General features: G+C 41.2%; 1 protein-coding gene across 1 annotated transcript in view; it reads right to left on the reverse strand.

Annotated features, from left to right (window-relative positions):
• Positions 1-15,432, reverse strand: part of POU2F1 (POU class 2 homeobox 1) — a 189,874-nt gene extending 174,442 nt beyond the window's left edge. Inside the window, exon 1 of the mRNA XM_035010918.1 lies at positions 15,366-15,432. Coding sequence (XP_034866809.1) covers positions 15,366-15,426 — 61 coding nt within the window. The 5' untranslated portion in view covers positions 15,427-15,432. The remainder of the gene's footprint in view (positions 1-15,365) is intronic.
• Positions 15,433-16,829: the final 1,397 nt, after the last annotated feature.

The raw sequence follows: 16,829 nt of genomic DNA on the forward strand, positions 1-16,829 counted from the left end.
TAACACTTGAAGACTGTTAAGTGATGGTGTTGTTTCTAAGACGATGCTTTTGTCTTTGCTTTATCTTATTAGGGAGTTTATATAGGTCAGTGTTTAAAATGCTGTTTGGTGTAACAGATGTAAAATTAATTCTGTAAAAGGAGAAAACAAACACATCCTAGTTAGGCACCGAATACATAGGAAGCATGAGTTAAATGTCAGGGACAAAATGCAGTCCTTAACCTCACAGAGCTTAGGCTATTCTCGAAAAGAGAAACAAGTTCACCAGTAATTAAAAGTGCTACCATAGATGGCTGAATAGGATGTACAGAAACAGAGAAAAGGTCTCTAACTCGGACTCGGACTTTGAAAGTCTGGGGAAATGGGGAAGGGAGTAGGGAAGTTGAAGAGTTCCCAGCAGGTGACCCAATCTCTTCTCTCATCCCTAAACTACTTCTCAAAAGACGGGTAAGAATTAATTAGATGGAAGAACGGGGAGGTACTCATGGAAAGAGAATATTTAAATTATAAATTTTCAGGAAAACCACAAGTATTCTGAAAGGCTGGAACCAGTACAATACAGCAAGAAAAAAATCACTGCTTTACATTTGAAAAATATACAGAAAAAGAAAAAAATTTAAAGAGATGCCCAACTTATAGTAAAAATATGAAAATGAAAATGTTAATATTTTTCATCAACATAGCAAAAATTTAAAAGAGCTTGTGGGGAAACTGGTACTATTAAATGCTACAGATAAAATATATACTGTAGGTAAAAATATACAATGACAACACAGCTAAAATTTTTAAAGCCATAATTTTTTTATCCTACAATTCTTATTACTAAGAATTTATTTAAAAAAAAATAAAACATTATAGGGACGCCTGGCTGGCTCAGTGGGTGGAGCATGCACCTGGATCTTGGGGTTGTGAGTTTGAGCCCCATGTTGGGTAAAATCTTAAAAAAAACACACACACACATACTATAGATGGATGCTTATAACTATGGGGAAAAAAAAATCTAACATATCAAAAGGATCAAGTAAATTAGTTGGTCCGTAAATTAGTTGGTCCACCTATACAATAAAATACTGTGTAAACATTGAAAAGGATGAGGGGAGATGTGGAAGAATACTCATGAACAACTGTTAGATGAAAAAGGCAGGTTATGGGGCGCCTGGGTGGCTCAGTCAGTTGACCGTCTGATTTTTTATTTGATTTAGGCTCAGATCGTGATCTCAGGATCCTGGGGGATGAAGCCCCACATGTCAGGGCTCCCTACTCAGTGGGGAGTCTGCTTCTCTCTCTTCCTCTCCCCTCCCTGCCGCCCCCCCCCCCGCACTCTTTCTCTCTCAAATGAATAAATAAAATCTTTACAAAAAAAAAAAAAAAGGCAGGTTATGTTAGTTTTGAAGAACTGAAACCTGAAGCCATGTCAGTATTTTCTAGTTTTATAAGACAAGGTAAAAATTGCCCCTCTGCTGGCCTCTCCGTTTAACCTAAGAATCACCCTTGATCAGTAGTGGTCACCCTGAGTCATAATTCAACAATTAATTTGTCATTTGTTATTTATGCCCCTAGAAGTTATTAAACTAAAGTTGAGACATCTTAAAAAAAAAAAAAAGTGAAGAAAGTTAGCCTTGAAATTTCCCAAAGGTTACACCTAGCAAATAAAAAAAAAACCCAACAAACTGTTTATTTTACTGACCTGAACAAATCCTAAATAGGGAGCCTTGCAAAAATTTAAGAAAAGAGGAGGGGGGGAGGTTACATAACAGATGTACACTATGATTCCTTTTTAAAATTATGTGCACAGACATGAGGGGTCAGGCACATCGGGGGTGATGCACTATGCACTAGTGGGCATGTGTCTGCACACACTCACGAGCACATTCCAGAAAGGGGCTCAATAATTGAACCAACATCATACTGGTCCTTACAGCATTACGTTACTGATAAGACAAGATTCCAGCATCATGAGCTGGCAATGGCTCTGACACTGTAGTCTAAGTCCCTGAATTCACAACATGATTTCTTACAGCAATACTCGTTAAATTATTAATTTGTCTTCCCAAGCTATAGTGATGTTTACAATGTCTATCATGACATCAAAGGATTTTCACCAATTCCTTTCTAACTGATTGGTATATAAGTGTATATATATTAGTCTCCCTAAACAGCATTCTTGGCTGACTGCATGAGAAAGCACCAGGGGAGTGGGGGTGGGGGAGAGTGGCTCTCAGCAAGGCAGTGTAAAGAAAAATATTTCAGATACAAACAGCATAACAACTAAACAGGGTGACACTGGGCAAGACTAAACAGGGTATATATGATTGAGAACACCAATACTATTAAATGACTAACTTATCAGAAACAATGATCAACCGCCATGTTTCCTCAACTGAAAGCTACACCCCTGGTTTAGTAACAGCTTGGTAAGGGGTAAAGGGAATGGTAAACAAATGCATGGTATTTCCCTGTACATCAATTTTAAGTCACAACTCATTAAACATTAAAATATTTTATTTATATTTTCTTCCAAGATTTTATTTAAATTCAAGTTAGTTAACATATAGTGTAATATTAGTTTCAGGAGTAGAATTTAGTGATTCATCACTTACATATAACACCCAGTGCTCATTATAACAAGTGCCCTCCTTTATGCCCATCACCCATTTAGCCCATCCCCACCAACCACCTCCCCTCCAGCAACCCTCAGTTTGTTCTCTAAAGTCAAGAGTTTCTTATGGTTTGCCTCCCTCTCTGTAAAATATTTTAAAGACATGTTAATCAAAATAATATGCAACAGTGTAAGTCCTAATTTCCTAAGTAGCAAACTGGGTCATGAAAAAATATAAAATAAACAATTCCCCAAATAAAAATTATCTGAATGTTAACATCTGCAAATAGCTTCAGTTTTAAATTCTTAACAGAAATCCAAATTGTTCAGGATTTATGGATTACTGGATTCAGCAGTATGTACAGTTTCAAAATATTTTTTAAAGATTTTATTTATTATTTTAGAGAAAAAGAGAGAGAGAGCAGGGCGAGGAGTAGAGAGAGAGGGACAAGCAGACTCTGCACTGAGCACAGAGCTGGATGCTTAACTGACTGAGCCAGCCAGGCGCCCTGCAAAATATTTTTAATAATCAACATGTGGAGATACCTGAAAGCTAAGTTAACAATAGATGCAGTAATCAGTTGTCCATCTCTCCAAATAGCAAGATAGAGATGAATATACAATTGGCTCTAGACCATACAATTTGGGCTTGGAAACCGTGTAAGTGCACTAAGGATAAACAGTTGCTACATACTTCATCATCCAAGTGACTCGAAACAGAATTTACTGGTTAAGAGCATGATAATTCTCTTAATTGCCTACTGCCACAATCAAAACAGGTCAGAGACCTAGATGCGCCACTCACCCTCCTTAAACCACAGTTTCCTCACGTGAAAGATGAGGATGACAACCGCACACACCTCATGGGTCATGGTGGAGATTAATGCAAAAATGCATATAAAGCATTTTGTACCTGGCACAAAGACTCAGTAAATGTTATTATTGTCACTGGAAATTAATACACTTGGTGGAGGGTATGAAATCTCTTCCACAGATTTTGCCTGTGTATTTGGCCATTAAAAAGGACAAAGATTATATAAAAATAGCCTTATAATAAAATAATCTTCAGCTCTTCAGCTAAATCTTATTCTTCCTAGACAGACCAAACTTGAGTTCCTTGAAAGTGCTGTGTTTTCACTAGTTTCAAGAGTAATGTATATACTGTGCCCTTTGCTTAGAACATTTGCAATCCTACTTCCTACTTGGCCTTGGACTGATTAACTTTCATTCATCCTTCAGGTCTCAGTGTAAACATCACTTCCTTAGGGAACCCTTCCCAAATCCTCTTGTCCAGATTAGGTGTTCCATAAGGTATCTTACGCTTCTGGCCTTATCTTACTCAGAGTACTCCGGATTTCCCGTATTTTACTCAGTTACGTAGGAACAGTGTTATTTAACGTATGACTTGCCCAACAGATTATAAACTCTGAAGGCAAAAACTGTATCCATCTTACTCACTATTCTATTTCCAGTGTTGGGTAAATGGCAAGGAATAAAAGACGCTCTATAAATATTTACTGAATTAAGTGAATGCAGAAGGACCAGTCAGGTTGGTTAATTATAATCCAATTCATGCTCACATTGAGAACTATTACAGTTCCCGATAAGCTTAGTATCCTTGTTCATTCACATTCTAATAAGATGTTTCAAGTTTAAAATCTAAATACCACCTTTCTGGACTACCTCTCTCATGTGAGCTCTATTGCTAAGATAGGATCAAATCTATCATGCTCTATATTCTTTTTTTGTTTGGGGTTTTTTGTTTGTTTTTTTAATTTAAATTCAATTAGCCAACTTACTGTACATCATTAGTTTCAGATGTAGTGTTCAATAATTTATCAGTCTATGTATTTTTTAAAGATTTTATTTATTTGAGAGAAAGAGTAAGCAAGAGAGAGAGAACAAGCCAGGGGAGAGGCACACTCCCTGCTGAGTGGGGAGCCCTATGCAAGGCTCGATCCCAGGACCCTGGGATCATGACAAGGCAGACGCTTAACCAACTGAGCCACCCAAGCACCCCATCAGTCTATATTCTTAATATATTTATTAAAATGGTATTTAGATGAAAGCGAAGCTACTCAAAGTATGTGTTTACTGGCCTTCACCCAAAAGATAGCTTAAAAAGAAAAAAAAAGTATGAAAACAATCCATAAATTATCCATGAGAATCTTATGGGCCAGAAAAGTTAGACATCAGAAAGCTACACAGTGCTACAAACAGAATAAGGACCTAGGTGTTTTTTGTTTTAAATTTTGGTATTGAATGAAGACTTCAACTTCCTCCATTTTTTTTTTTAAGATTTTATTTATTTGAGAGAGAAAGAGAGCACACAAGCAGTCGGGGAGAGGCAGAGGGAGAGGGAGAAGCCCCCGCTGACGTGGAGCTTGATCCCAGGACCCTGGGATCATGCCCTGAGCCCAAGGCAGCTGCTTAACCAACTGGCCCACCTAGGCACCCTGAACCTAGGTTTCCTAGCTCTGTTTGTCTTTCCACTATGGAGCCTTTTTGATACATTGAGAACCGCTGTTCAAAATAGTCTAAGCAATAGTCTTGGAATGCAACTATCCTAATTTAAATTAACCTTATCATTCAATGCTACTGAATCATTTGTAAAACTTTTTTAAACTAGGGATGGCCAGATCTCTACTGTATTAAAAACTCTGGAGTAAGGCCTGGGCCTTTGCATGTTGAGAAAGTTCCAAGGGTGATTCTTATCCCAGCAAAAACTGAGAACTCCTAATTTAATCAATCAAGCATTATCTGCTAAATGTCTACTCTGTCCCTAGCAATGTGTTCTTGCTCTCAAGGCTCTTAGAGGAGACAAGATTTACTTATATAACTCAATTAGAGAAGAAAATAAGACTGTGTATAATGAAGTGCTGAATTAGCTAAATGAACACAAATTAAGTGCTAAACTCAGAGAAACTAGGACAGTAGCAAAGGCTTGAAAGATCAGCTATTTTTGGAGACAGAATAACAGATAGGTCCTTTATGATAAACAAGGACAAGAAATTTCAAACAGTGTGCTCAGCAGGAGTCCTCAAGGATCCTGTGGAAGTGCCTTAAGGGCCACAATGGAAAACAGAGGGAGGATGCTTTTCCTGCCCCTGACAACTATTTCAATCAGAACAGCTCCACTCTTACTTTTACACAATAAGCTTCTGCCTAAAATTCATTTTAAAAAGAAGTAAAAAAAAAAAAAAAAAGAACTCCAGTGACTTTTAAAAGTGTGAAAACTCTCTTATTTACAAATATGAAGAGGGGGGAAAAAATCAGTGAAGTAACTTGTCTCAAAGTCAAAAAGCTAATTAGTGATCTAGAACCCAGCTCTCTCAACTCACTATACCACATCACACACTGACATTCCAAAGGAGGGGACAGTGTGAGTAGACATTCTCACGGAGCATCCCAAATGCCAGCCTGACTAAAACAGTGGGTTTACTTTTCTTTTTAAGATTTTATTTATTTACTTATTTATTTATTTGACAGAGTGAATGAGTGTGTAAGCAGGGGGAGCGGCAGGCAGAGGGAGAGGGAGAAGCAGGCTCTCCCTGATAGGGGGTTCGTCCTGTGATCATGACCTGAGCCAAAGGCAGATGCTTAACCCACTGAGCCACCCAGGCGTCCCTGGTGGGTTTACTTTCAAAATGAGATGGGGACTGTGGAGTAGGACGCATAGGGGGTGGGGAGGGAGGATGAAAAAGAGCCCAAACAAGCATCAGACTAAAATACAGCCACCCTCCCAAAACAGCTCTTCAACACAAAGTTTTAGGTAGATTTTTTAAAAAATTAAAATCTGCTAAAAGAAACTGTGTTTGTGGTGGGCCTATAAAAGGGGACTTCCTGGGTGGAATTGTTGAGTCATGCTCTGTAAGGAAGTAGCATAAGATAATGCATAGGCAGGGATGGGGGCTAGATAACAGAAGTTTATGTTTGCTACAATGCAACACCTCCACTGGGTAAAACTTTGAGAAGAGTAGCAGGGGAGTATACTCCCTCTCCCAGGGTGTTGGCTGCACAAGGAAACATACAACCTGCAGTAAGATGCCCCACAGAATCAATCTAAAGCTAAAGCTTCTCCTTCTCTACAGCAACACAAGTAATAAAATTGCTGATTTTATTCTTGCGCTCCTGTAAGAAAAACTATTACAGTACTTTAAAAATGCTTCTGCTATCAATTTGTTACTCCCCACAGCATCGCTCTAACACTGGTATTATCACCATCTTATTGTTGAGAGAAACAACCACAGAAGTCAGTGGCAAAGTCAAAATGAGAGGTCTAGAATTTACAATGCTCAGACTCAGTGCTCAGTCCACACACATAGTGGCATGAGCACAAATCTCAATCCTAGTATTTGTATGTTTATTACACATTTAGTTCAGTAAAACTGTTCTGATCTTCACAATGAATTTATAGCCTAATAATATCCACCCAATCATGTCTCAAATGACATTTCCAAAATTGAATTCATTGCCTATTCTCCAAATGGCTCCCTCTTCCAACCTCCCAACCTCTGTTCATTCGGCACTGCTCTTGGTAATCTAAGTTCAAAACCTTAGCATCCCCCTTGACTCTAACTAGCTGCTAAACACTTAAAATTAAGGGCTTTTATCATGGCTAGTCCAGAACAAAAAAAAATTCAATGGCTCCCTACTGCCTAGCAGAAGAAACCCAAACTCCTACACCACCAAAGCGGAGTATTCCGAGCACTCCAGAACAGTCCCAAACTACCTTCCACCACTCCCCACTGTACAGCCTAAGTAACAACTAACCTGGAAGTCCTGCTGTTCCCCAAACACTGTGCTTACTGAGCACATGACCTTGTGAAAGTTACTTAATCTAGGCTTTATTTTACTCAACTATAAAATGGGCATAATAATACTTGCCTGAAAGGACCAACTGAGGTAATGAAAATGAGAGTGCTGCTATAAACTTTAAAGTACTATAAAAATACAGACATTATCATTATGTCATGGTGATGGTAATTTTATTTTATTTACACCTGCCTTGCTCCAGAAAGGACATAAAGGCAGCCCACATGAAACACAAAATAACAAGAGTTTAAAGATGGAAGCAATAAAAGAAATATAAAACAAAAGTTAAGGACACAAAATGGAACTGGGAATGAGGAGGCTAAGAAAAACTCATACCATAATTACCCATCTCACCTTTCAGGTTAAGATAACTTGGTCTAAATGCTTCAGTTGATTAAAAGGAAACTAAGTCAATTAGACAATCCAGTGTCCAGAAGACTAAAAACAAAACCATTGGTCAGAAATAAAATAGTTCCTAATATAAAGACCTGGCAAGAATTTCTTCTAAAGGTCCTTATTCGGTTTGATTAACTGGACAACATACTCAACGTATTTATCGTGGATTCTCTATTTTATAATATCATTATTAGAATGAAAGCCCGTTGAGGTCAGGTAACTGTCCTGTTTATATCTCTAACAGTGTGTACAGCAATTAGTCAACAAACCACATGCCTCAATTTTTATCTACTGGTTTCCATGGATGGTCTCTGCTTCCTATTTCCAACCATCTTGCACACCACCATATTAATCCTAAAATATCACTTTTATCACAGGATTCCTTACTTCAAAAACTTCCAAAAGCCTCCCTGCACATAGAAAAAATGCCTCATTCTTTTTTTTTTATTTTTTATTTATTTATTTTTTTAAAGATTTTATTTATTTATTTGACAGAGAAAGACACAGCGAGAGAGGGAACACAAACGGGGAGTGGGAGAGGGAGAAGCAGACTCCCTGCCGAGCAGGAAGCCCGATGCGGGACTCGATCCTGGGACTCCAGGATCATGACCTGAGCCGAAGGCAGTCGCTTAACCAACTGAGCCACCCAGGCGCCCCCAAAATGCCTCATTCTTTATCTACAATCTTCAACGTTTCCCCAGCAATGTGCTTCCCTGTCTTCCCATTCCTCCAAATTCTTTTTGCCTTTCTTAAGCTCAGCTTTAAGACTCATCTTCTGCTTAAAGTCTTCTCAGACTGGCAGTAAAGTAGTAGAGGGAGAGATTGGGGGTGTAGGGAGGAGGAGTCTAGAAAGTCAGAAGTCTTGTGTTCTGATGCCTAACTCAGAGTTAAGACTGAAGGCAAGACACTACACCACTGTGAGAGCATTTCCTCATCTATAAAGGCTTTAGGATAGATGGTATCTACATTACCTTCCAGCCATAACAGCTCTAGGATGCTTTGGTTCCTACAAATTTGGACACACCCTGATCTCTACTCTGAACATTTTTATCTGCTACATATTTTAATATATAATTACATACACTGTTTTTTAATTTTCCCTGCTAAGAAAACATACCAACTCCTCCACAACAGTCTTTTAATTCCCTTGTTATCCCCAAAGACAACTGGCATAAGTCCGGGTACACAGCAGATATATTTTCTAAGCAATTAAATAACTCTTTAAAAGACTGATTATAATATACTGTCTTGCTGCAGTATGAATCAGCAAAAAAAAAAAAGGCCTTTTTTCCATTAAGCAGACCATTAAAATAAGTGTACTAAAACAAGAAAATAGGTAAGTCACTTTTCTCTAAAAAAGTATATTCAGTTCATAAGTTACAAAGCCAGTCAGCACAACCCCATTATTTAAGGTGACCACATTAAACAAAAAACATAATGTTAATTTCCCAGCCATTCCTGTTTATATCTTCTATTGCAAAGAGAAAGCTGACTAGTCCAAAAAAAAAAAAAACCATAATTTTTATTATTTTACTGATTTAACTTTATATACTACTGTTATGATTCCAACATAAAAACCAATAAAGTTACAGAGAATTATGAAATAAATCATGTGACAAATTAAACTGTACTTTGAATGACTTTCAGCATTGCAGACTAAGTAAAGCTACTACCAATACTCTTATTGAGCTTAGTTTTGTGCTTTTCACATTCTTTTTTTTTTTTTAATTAATATTATGTATCCTTTTTCTGGATGAATATCCAGTTTCCTGGACCATACTTTAAAAAAAATCTGATAAATCTAAAGGTTTACTGATTCTTCTTTTGCTCATTAATAGTCTTGTCAGCAAAATCTAGGCAATGGTGAAAACTTAAGTATTTGCTTAATTGGAAAACAAAAACAAAGAAGCTGTATCAGCCAGGGAGCACAAACAAGACAACACATCAAATGCTCAGTAACACCCTCTAGTAAAAACACACATGCACACTATGTAAAGAGCTTCTTTAAATCAGAGTATCTGAAACTTAAGATAATTCTCATATTCCAAATTCTAAATATATTGTAAATGGATCAGAAAGTCAGGCGATGGCTCCACTCATGCTATTTTGTCCCACTGTTATTACTGCTGAAAGAGTGTATGAGGCTCACAGCCAGTTTAGAACATAGAAATATTGCAGTACAAAATAAAACAGATTTATTCCTAAAAAGAAATACAGGAGGGAGGCTGGGAAGATGGCAGAGTAGGAGCATCCTAAGCTTGCCTCTTTCCATGGATACAATTAGATAACACATCAGTGTAAATAACCTAAGAAGAAATATAAATCCACAAAATTATTATCTTTATTCACAAAATGTCAATAATGTGCAAAAATGTTGAGCAGAAGATGGATAAGGAAACTGCTTTTCTCTATGATCTGTAATCGTTACCTCTTTCAACCCTGATTCCCCTCAAAAAGATATTTATCTTATTTAAACAATACAATAAAAGAATTAAGCAAAATCCCTGCCCAAAGAGTTTCCTAAAAGAGAGGAGGAGGAGGACGAAAGAATTCATTCAGAAGGGATACAGAAACTCAAGTAAGACAGATGTATAATAACCAAATCCAAACTCTAACACCTAGCATTGGATTCCCTTGAAGAAATAAGTAATAAGCATGTTCGCTCAGGCATTTAACATTAAAAGACGAAACAGAAACAAGAACATAAATGACCCAAAAGGAGCATGTTTTGTCCGTGACTTGTTCCGTTCGGGAAACAATAATTATTTAAATAGTTCTAAACATAATCACTTCCATTGGGAAAACACATCCTGCTTAAAACTGTGCTTTCACAGTAAGTATTTACTAATCACAAAAACTGTGTAATTGAACAAATACTATTGTATAAAAGGAAGTTAATAACAGCCATATACCATTATTTTAAAAGAAAATTATTTTTAATAGTGCTGGAAAGACCTATATGCGAAGACTAGAGCTGTGGGTTTTCAACAAAAAACAAAACAAAAAAACCATTAATAATAAGGCAATCACCACTACATAATATTATAGTCTTCCTAGTACAAAGGAAACACATTCATGAAAGTGAGTGACCAATTTTAAAAACAACTTAAACACACACCTAGACACACACAAATCCAAGATCAAATAATTCAGATTCAAGAAACTTCAAATATTTCATTTTTAATGCAAAATACATATGAAAGATAACATTCAAATTTCTAGTTCTATCATGTTAGAAGCACTGGCCTAAGATATTCAAGGCTCCTTTACACATCTTTGGTGGCTTGATAAGAGCAATTTAACATTCTGAGCCCTAGACTTATTCCAAAATCCAATGACCAGATGAATAACAGATTAACAATTACTTCAATCTAGGTAGCAATAAAACACATTTATTTCTTCTTGCTTTATGCTGCCTATTGATGCAGAGAATAGTAAATTAAAAATATGGCAGAATACTATACAATTTAAACCTGAATAATAGTTCGCTGTTCCTTGACTACTGGGATTTTTGACAATGACAAAATGAAAGGAATGAGAAATTAGTTTGGGAAAGATGTTAAAAATTACTTTACAATGATAGCTTGGCAGCAGAATGGTCCTTTCAGATATTAAAAACATTTGGTCAGCTGTCACATGAATTTTCAAGATCTAAACTCAAAAGTACCATTATAATTAATAGGTGGGGCAAGTTAAGAAGGAAGTGACAGTGGATCTTCTGAAAATTTGTGAGAAACCGCCTGACAGATGCCTAAGGAGACAGGCAGATTATAAACTTACTAAAGCTTAAAAGTAATCTAAAATTCCGTATCAAGCTTGGAAGACTTAGGGATAAAGCACAGCATCCTACAACATTCCCAGAGCATTTTAATCAGCACTTTAAGATAAACTGGTAAAAACTACGATGAAAAATGTCTAAAAGGAGTCTTCTGTCAGAAATCATAGGTGGAATCATTACCTCACAACATAACAATTCTAAAAATCACTAATCAAAGTAAATACACAAATTTGTCCAAAAAGAAGTTCGATTTATTTTTAAAAAACTGTTTGCAAAGCACATGCTTTCTTATGAGTTATCTAGCTTATTTTAAACACTATAATTTCAACCTAAAAGAATATATAGCCTTCATTCTCTTCAACTTCACTTTACTCATTGAAATAGGTTCTAAGGCAAATGATCTCTCCTTCTTTAGCCTGGCAGCTTCTTACTTGAGTTTGGGAGGTCACAAAGAACCTCTCTAAAATAAGCATTTATATTGATCCCTTCCATGATTATACTTACTTAAAACCCATAGTCTCCTTCTGAGAATTTGAGGAAATGAATTTTTACAATAGCATGGAATGCCAACCAAAATATAAGGCCAGTTAACAATACTCATCCTTTTCTCTATTACAAAAATTCTAACAGTGGAATTTTGTTTATAAAATGCAGTGTACATTTTATCATCTTGGATAAAATACCTACAGCCTCGGTAGTGGTTAAATTGCAGCTATAAAGGAAATTGTCCCGAGATAAATGGTTTCCCTATGAGAAGGTTTCACTGCTACAGTTCACCTCAGGACAATAAATCAAATTAACTGCACCTTGTCCTCTGTCCAATGACATCATCAGTTTGACCACATCTTGGGAATCGGGTGCAAAAACATATGCTATTTAAGGCATGAAATCTTATTACTGCTTTGTGTCCATTCGACCTCATGCTTCAGGTCTCCAAAGCAGTCATTCACCTGAACATTCACATGAAAGCTACACATTTTTTTCCTGCTGCATTCAGGGCCTGCCTACTGGAGGTGAAAGAGGAAAAATGATGAGAACTGGTAATGTGAAACTGGCTTGCTGTTAGCCCATCAAATCTACAATTTTGTTACAAATTAAACTGAAGACTAATGTCTCCCAAAATATGTACCTAGCAACTGACCATAAAGTGCCTTTTAATTTCAAAGGTTTAACACATCCCTGCTAAATAACACTTCTCTGGTACTTTACTAGCAGGGGTAAAAAAAAAATAAAATAAAAAAACACCAATGAGAAACAACACTGTGTTTTTAAAAAACACACTAAAACTATAAAATAAAAAGGAAAGAAAACTTTACCAAGGGAAAGACCAAAAAATGAAAATTACTGTTTCTTCTAAATAACAAAAGTTAGCCTAACTTTCACAGACCAACTGTCCTAATTTTACATAAAACATAAAATCAATTCTGACAACTTCAAGAGAGGTGGGTGTGTTGGGAGGAGAATAAGTTCCAAGATCAGGGTAGACACAATGCCTATGTTTATTCTTCTATGTTCCCTCATTTAACCATGACACAAACACTCAAAGAAAACACAACCCCATTTTCTGTCTTTAGAAGGGTACCGGTAAAATAAGCAAACCTTGACAGGGATAGCACAAAATTAATATCAGCCCTATTTTAAATCAGAATGAAGAAGCTGAAAAGGAAATGCAGCACTGAGACATTCTGAAAGTGCTGTTAATTGGAATTTCTAAAACACTTACTCTACAACTCCTAGGGAAAAAAAAAAAAAGCCTATTGGTTTTACAAATTCTGCAGACCTTTACAAAGCCTGAAAGTGTTTAACTTCGAAGTAGAAGCCAAGGGGCAGGGGAGAACTATCACTAAAGTAAAGTGATTTATTTGTATTAAATCAAAATAGGTTTCATTCGCCTCTGAAAATGAGAAAAAAATTTTTCCTTAGGCCTAATATTACTGCAAACTATAAGAAAGTCTTTTTAAGAGAAAACAAAACGCGACAGAGTTGAAGCTTAGCTAGGAGCTGCCTTAATGCTGGTTAAGGCCCCAGGAGGGTTTGTTTTGCCCGCGGAGGACGGGTATGTGTATGGAAGTTGGTGGGGGAAAGTCATTTTGGTTATTAGTAAATAAATCAAGCGGCAGAGAATGAGGCCTAGGCAACTGCTAGAGGAGCCAAGGCCTAGCTCTCCCCCTGCTCTTCCCAGCACAGTCTGGGTTTGATCTCAGAGCCCCGTGGATTGCCAAGGAAAAAAAAAAAAAAAGAATCATATCGAACCACAAAAGCACATGGGGCGAATGTAAAATATAAACACGGCGTTGGGCTGTGAGTGGCTGTTATTAAAGGTCTGAATTACTAAACATGAGAGGCGGGGAAAGCCAGGCGGCCATTTCAATAATATAAACCTCCCCGAATTAGACATTATTCAAATGAGAGAGGTTCGGCTAAGCAGAGAGTAAAGAGGACCCAGCACCCAGCAAGAAACCACCACCACAGAACCGGGGAGGGGGATCCCCGCCCCTACCTAACTCCCAACAGGAGACGGGAAATCTAGAATATTATCAACTTGTCAGGCCGGCCGGTTCTGGGGCAGGGGCAAGAGGGCAGCCCTCTACATCCGAGTTCTTGAGAGGCCTCCGGGTGCTTCTGGGGCCTGGGAGCCAGAGGCCCCCTAGGGCCCCCGGCCGCGTCCGTCCCGGTCGGGCGCAGAGGCGGGGGCGCGGGGAGGGGCAGGGCGGCGATGAAGATCAGACCACGCCAGGCACCTCCAACCCAACTCCCCGAAGAAAAGTACGACCCACGAGGGAGAGTGGGCTTTTCCAGGACCTACAGGGACTGCTGACCGATGGTCCAGAGCACATGGGGCTGCCCCAGAGGACATCCCCCTCCGAGGGGAACTTTCCACGAGGGCCGCCTTTCAATCCTGTCCGTCCCGGAGGGTGCGAAGCGGACCCCTGCGCGGGCTCCCCAACCCCGCCGCCCCGAGGCCACCTCACAGCGCCCACGACCGCTCACCCCTACCCACCTAGAGCTCAGGCCTGGCTCAGGTCAGGCCGCCACACGGGGGACAGGCGGGGCGCGGCCGAGGTGCCCGGGGCCGTGACCCCCGGGCTCAGCCCCGCTCGGACCCCCGTGCGGCTGCGGGGCGCGGGCGCCGGCAGAACGTTCTCCCCGGGCGCCCCCCTCCCCCGCCCGGGCCCTCTCCCGGGGCGGGGGGGGGGGGGCGCGTGTGGCTGTCCGGCCGCCGGTGTCCGCTCCGGCCCCGCCGCCTCCCCGGCATTGTGCTCTCCACCACCTCCATCCCCCTCCACGCCCCCCCCACCCCGCGCCCGCCCGGCCGGGTCGCCCGCCCGCGCCCCGCCGGCCCAGCGGCTATGAATATGTAAAATGTCTTTATTGTCCTCTCCCTGTGCCCCGGCCCCGCGGCCCCGCCGCGGACCCGCTCGGGTTCGGGCACCGCGGCGAGGAGGCGGCGGCGGCCGCCGGCCGAGGAGGAGGGCCGGTGCCGGCGGGCGGGCGGGCGAGCGAGCAGCGGCGGCGGCGGGGTGGGCCGGGGGCAGGAGGAGGGCGGTGGATCGCAGCCCCCTTTGCCCCTTGTCTTCCCCCTCCGCCTGGCCGCTCCAAGCCTCTTTCCCCCTCCGCTCGGCGCCCGGCGGGGGCTCCGTGCTCCCCGGCCCCCCATCTCCCCGCCGTTAATTATAATAATCCTGAGTACTAATAAATTATGCTAAGTCGCGGGGGGGGGCAGCGGGAGCCGGGGTTGAGTATGAATATGAATATGTAAAATGCTGTAATGATTACCTGCTGCTGCTGCCGCCGCGGCTGAACTCTCATCTTGACTCGCTGCTCCTCCGTCCGCCATTTTGAATATTTTAACCAAAATCGCCCGGTCGATAAACCCTCCCTCGCTCTGGCTCCCCTCCCCCCTCCCGCCCTCCGTGCCTCCTCCCTCCTCTCCGCCCCCTCCCGCTCCCTCTTCTCCCCGGGCGCGCGCCAGGGGGCGCGCGAGGCCGACCCCTTAGAGGAGCCCCACCCCTTCGGGCGCTCTGCGCACGCGCCTCCTGGCCGCTGTGGCTCTTCAGTAGCTAAAGCGCCCTCAACCTGCCAGTCACCCCTTCCCTGCATTTTTTTTTCTTTCGGCTCTGCTCATGCGCAACTTTCTCCACGCGCCTGAAATGCAGGCGGCGCATGCGTTACCTCCCCTGGGCTCCTTCTTGAAGCGTAACCTGTGTAGTACGTTGAGCGCTCGTCCCTTCTTAAAATCCTCCCTCTCTCTCCCGCCTCACTGCCCTCCCAGCTTTACTCCGACGTCCCCCCAATGGACAGTGGCATTTTAAAGGAAGGGCAGGGGACACGGCGGCCAAGAGCGTGGAAACGCGTGGAGTCCTCGTGGGCGGACCAGTCCCCGCGTCCCCTCCGCTGCGCACTTTTTAAGGCTTTCCGCGCTGTGGAACCGCTGACAACAAAGGAGGGGCAGCTCCCCTGCTAGGTAATTTCCGGCCCGGTGCGCAGGTAGGGGCGGAAATGCCCGCCGCGGGGAGCAGGGCTGAAGGCACCTGCTGAGCTCTGCGCGGGCGTCCCGCTTTAAATTTGAATCCTAACTAGTCCCCGCCCCCAACTCTGCAAATGCTGGAGACCCGGCCCGGCTAACGTGAGGGGGAGTGTCTTGTGCTGCTTTTAATTAGCCCCAAATCTCTTCTGCTCTACTTGTTTCTAATACCCGGCCGCCTTCTCGGGAGCTGGGCGTTTAAGTCGCTAATTTCCGCCCCCACCCTCCCTGGGGTTTTCTTGCGCCTGGATTGCCGCTCACCCGATCGAAACCAAGAGCTGATTCCCTCGCCCACGGATAGGCACGCTCCCCTTCCTTTGGCTTAGGAACATACTTAAAAGCTAGCCGTAAACTGGAAACTGGTGACCTAATAAATATAAACATCGAAATCAGCAGTAGCTTCATCCAGAATTTTACTTGGCTGTGTTCCTCAGAGCAAATATGATAGTAGGCGTTTCTATTGTAAATATCTTTATTTCAGTCGTGTTCTAAGATTTCTTTAATGGTAAATTTCTCTGGACAAGACCCAGTTATAATTACTTCACGAATTCTTTAAAAAAAACCTAAAATTTTTCCAGTTTTTTTTTTTTTTAAGAGTGAAAAGAAAAGCCTATCTCATAAGCAAAGTTAGAAAAAAAGAGTTCAGGAGGCGCCTGGGTGGCTCAGTGGGTAGAGTATGTGACGCCGGTTTCAGCGTCCTGAGTTCAAGCCCCACC

Source organism: Mirounga leonina, unplaced genomic scaffold (genome assembly GCF_011800145.1).
Source record: "Mirounga leonina isolate KUSES-001 unplaced genomic scaffold, KU_Mleo_1.0 Mir_154, whole genome shotgun sequence".
Classification (NCBI taxonomy): Eukaryota; Metazoa; Chordata; class Mammalia; order Carnivora; family Phocidae; genus Mirounga; species Mirounga leonina.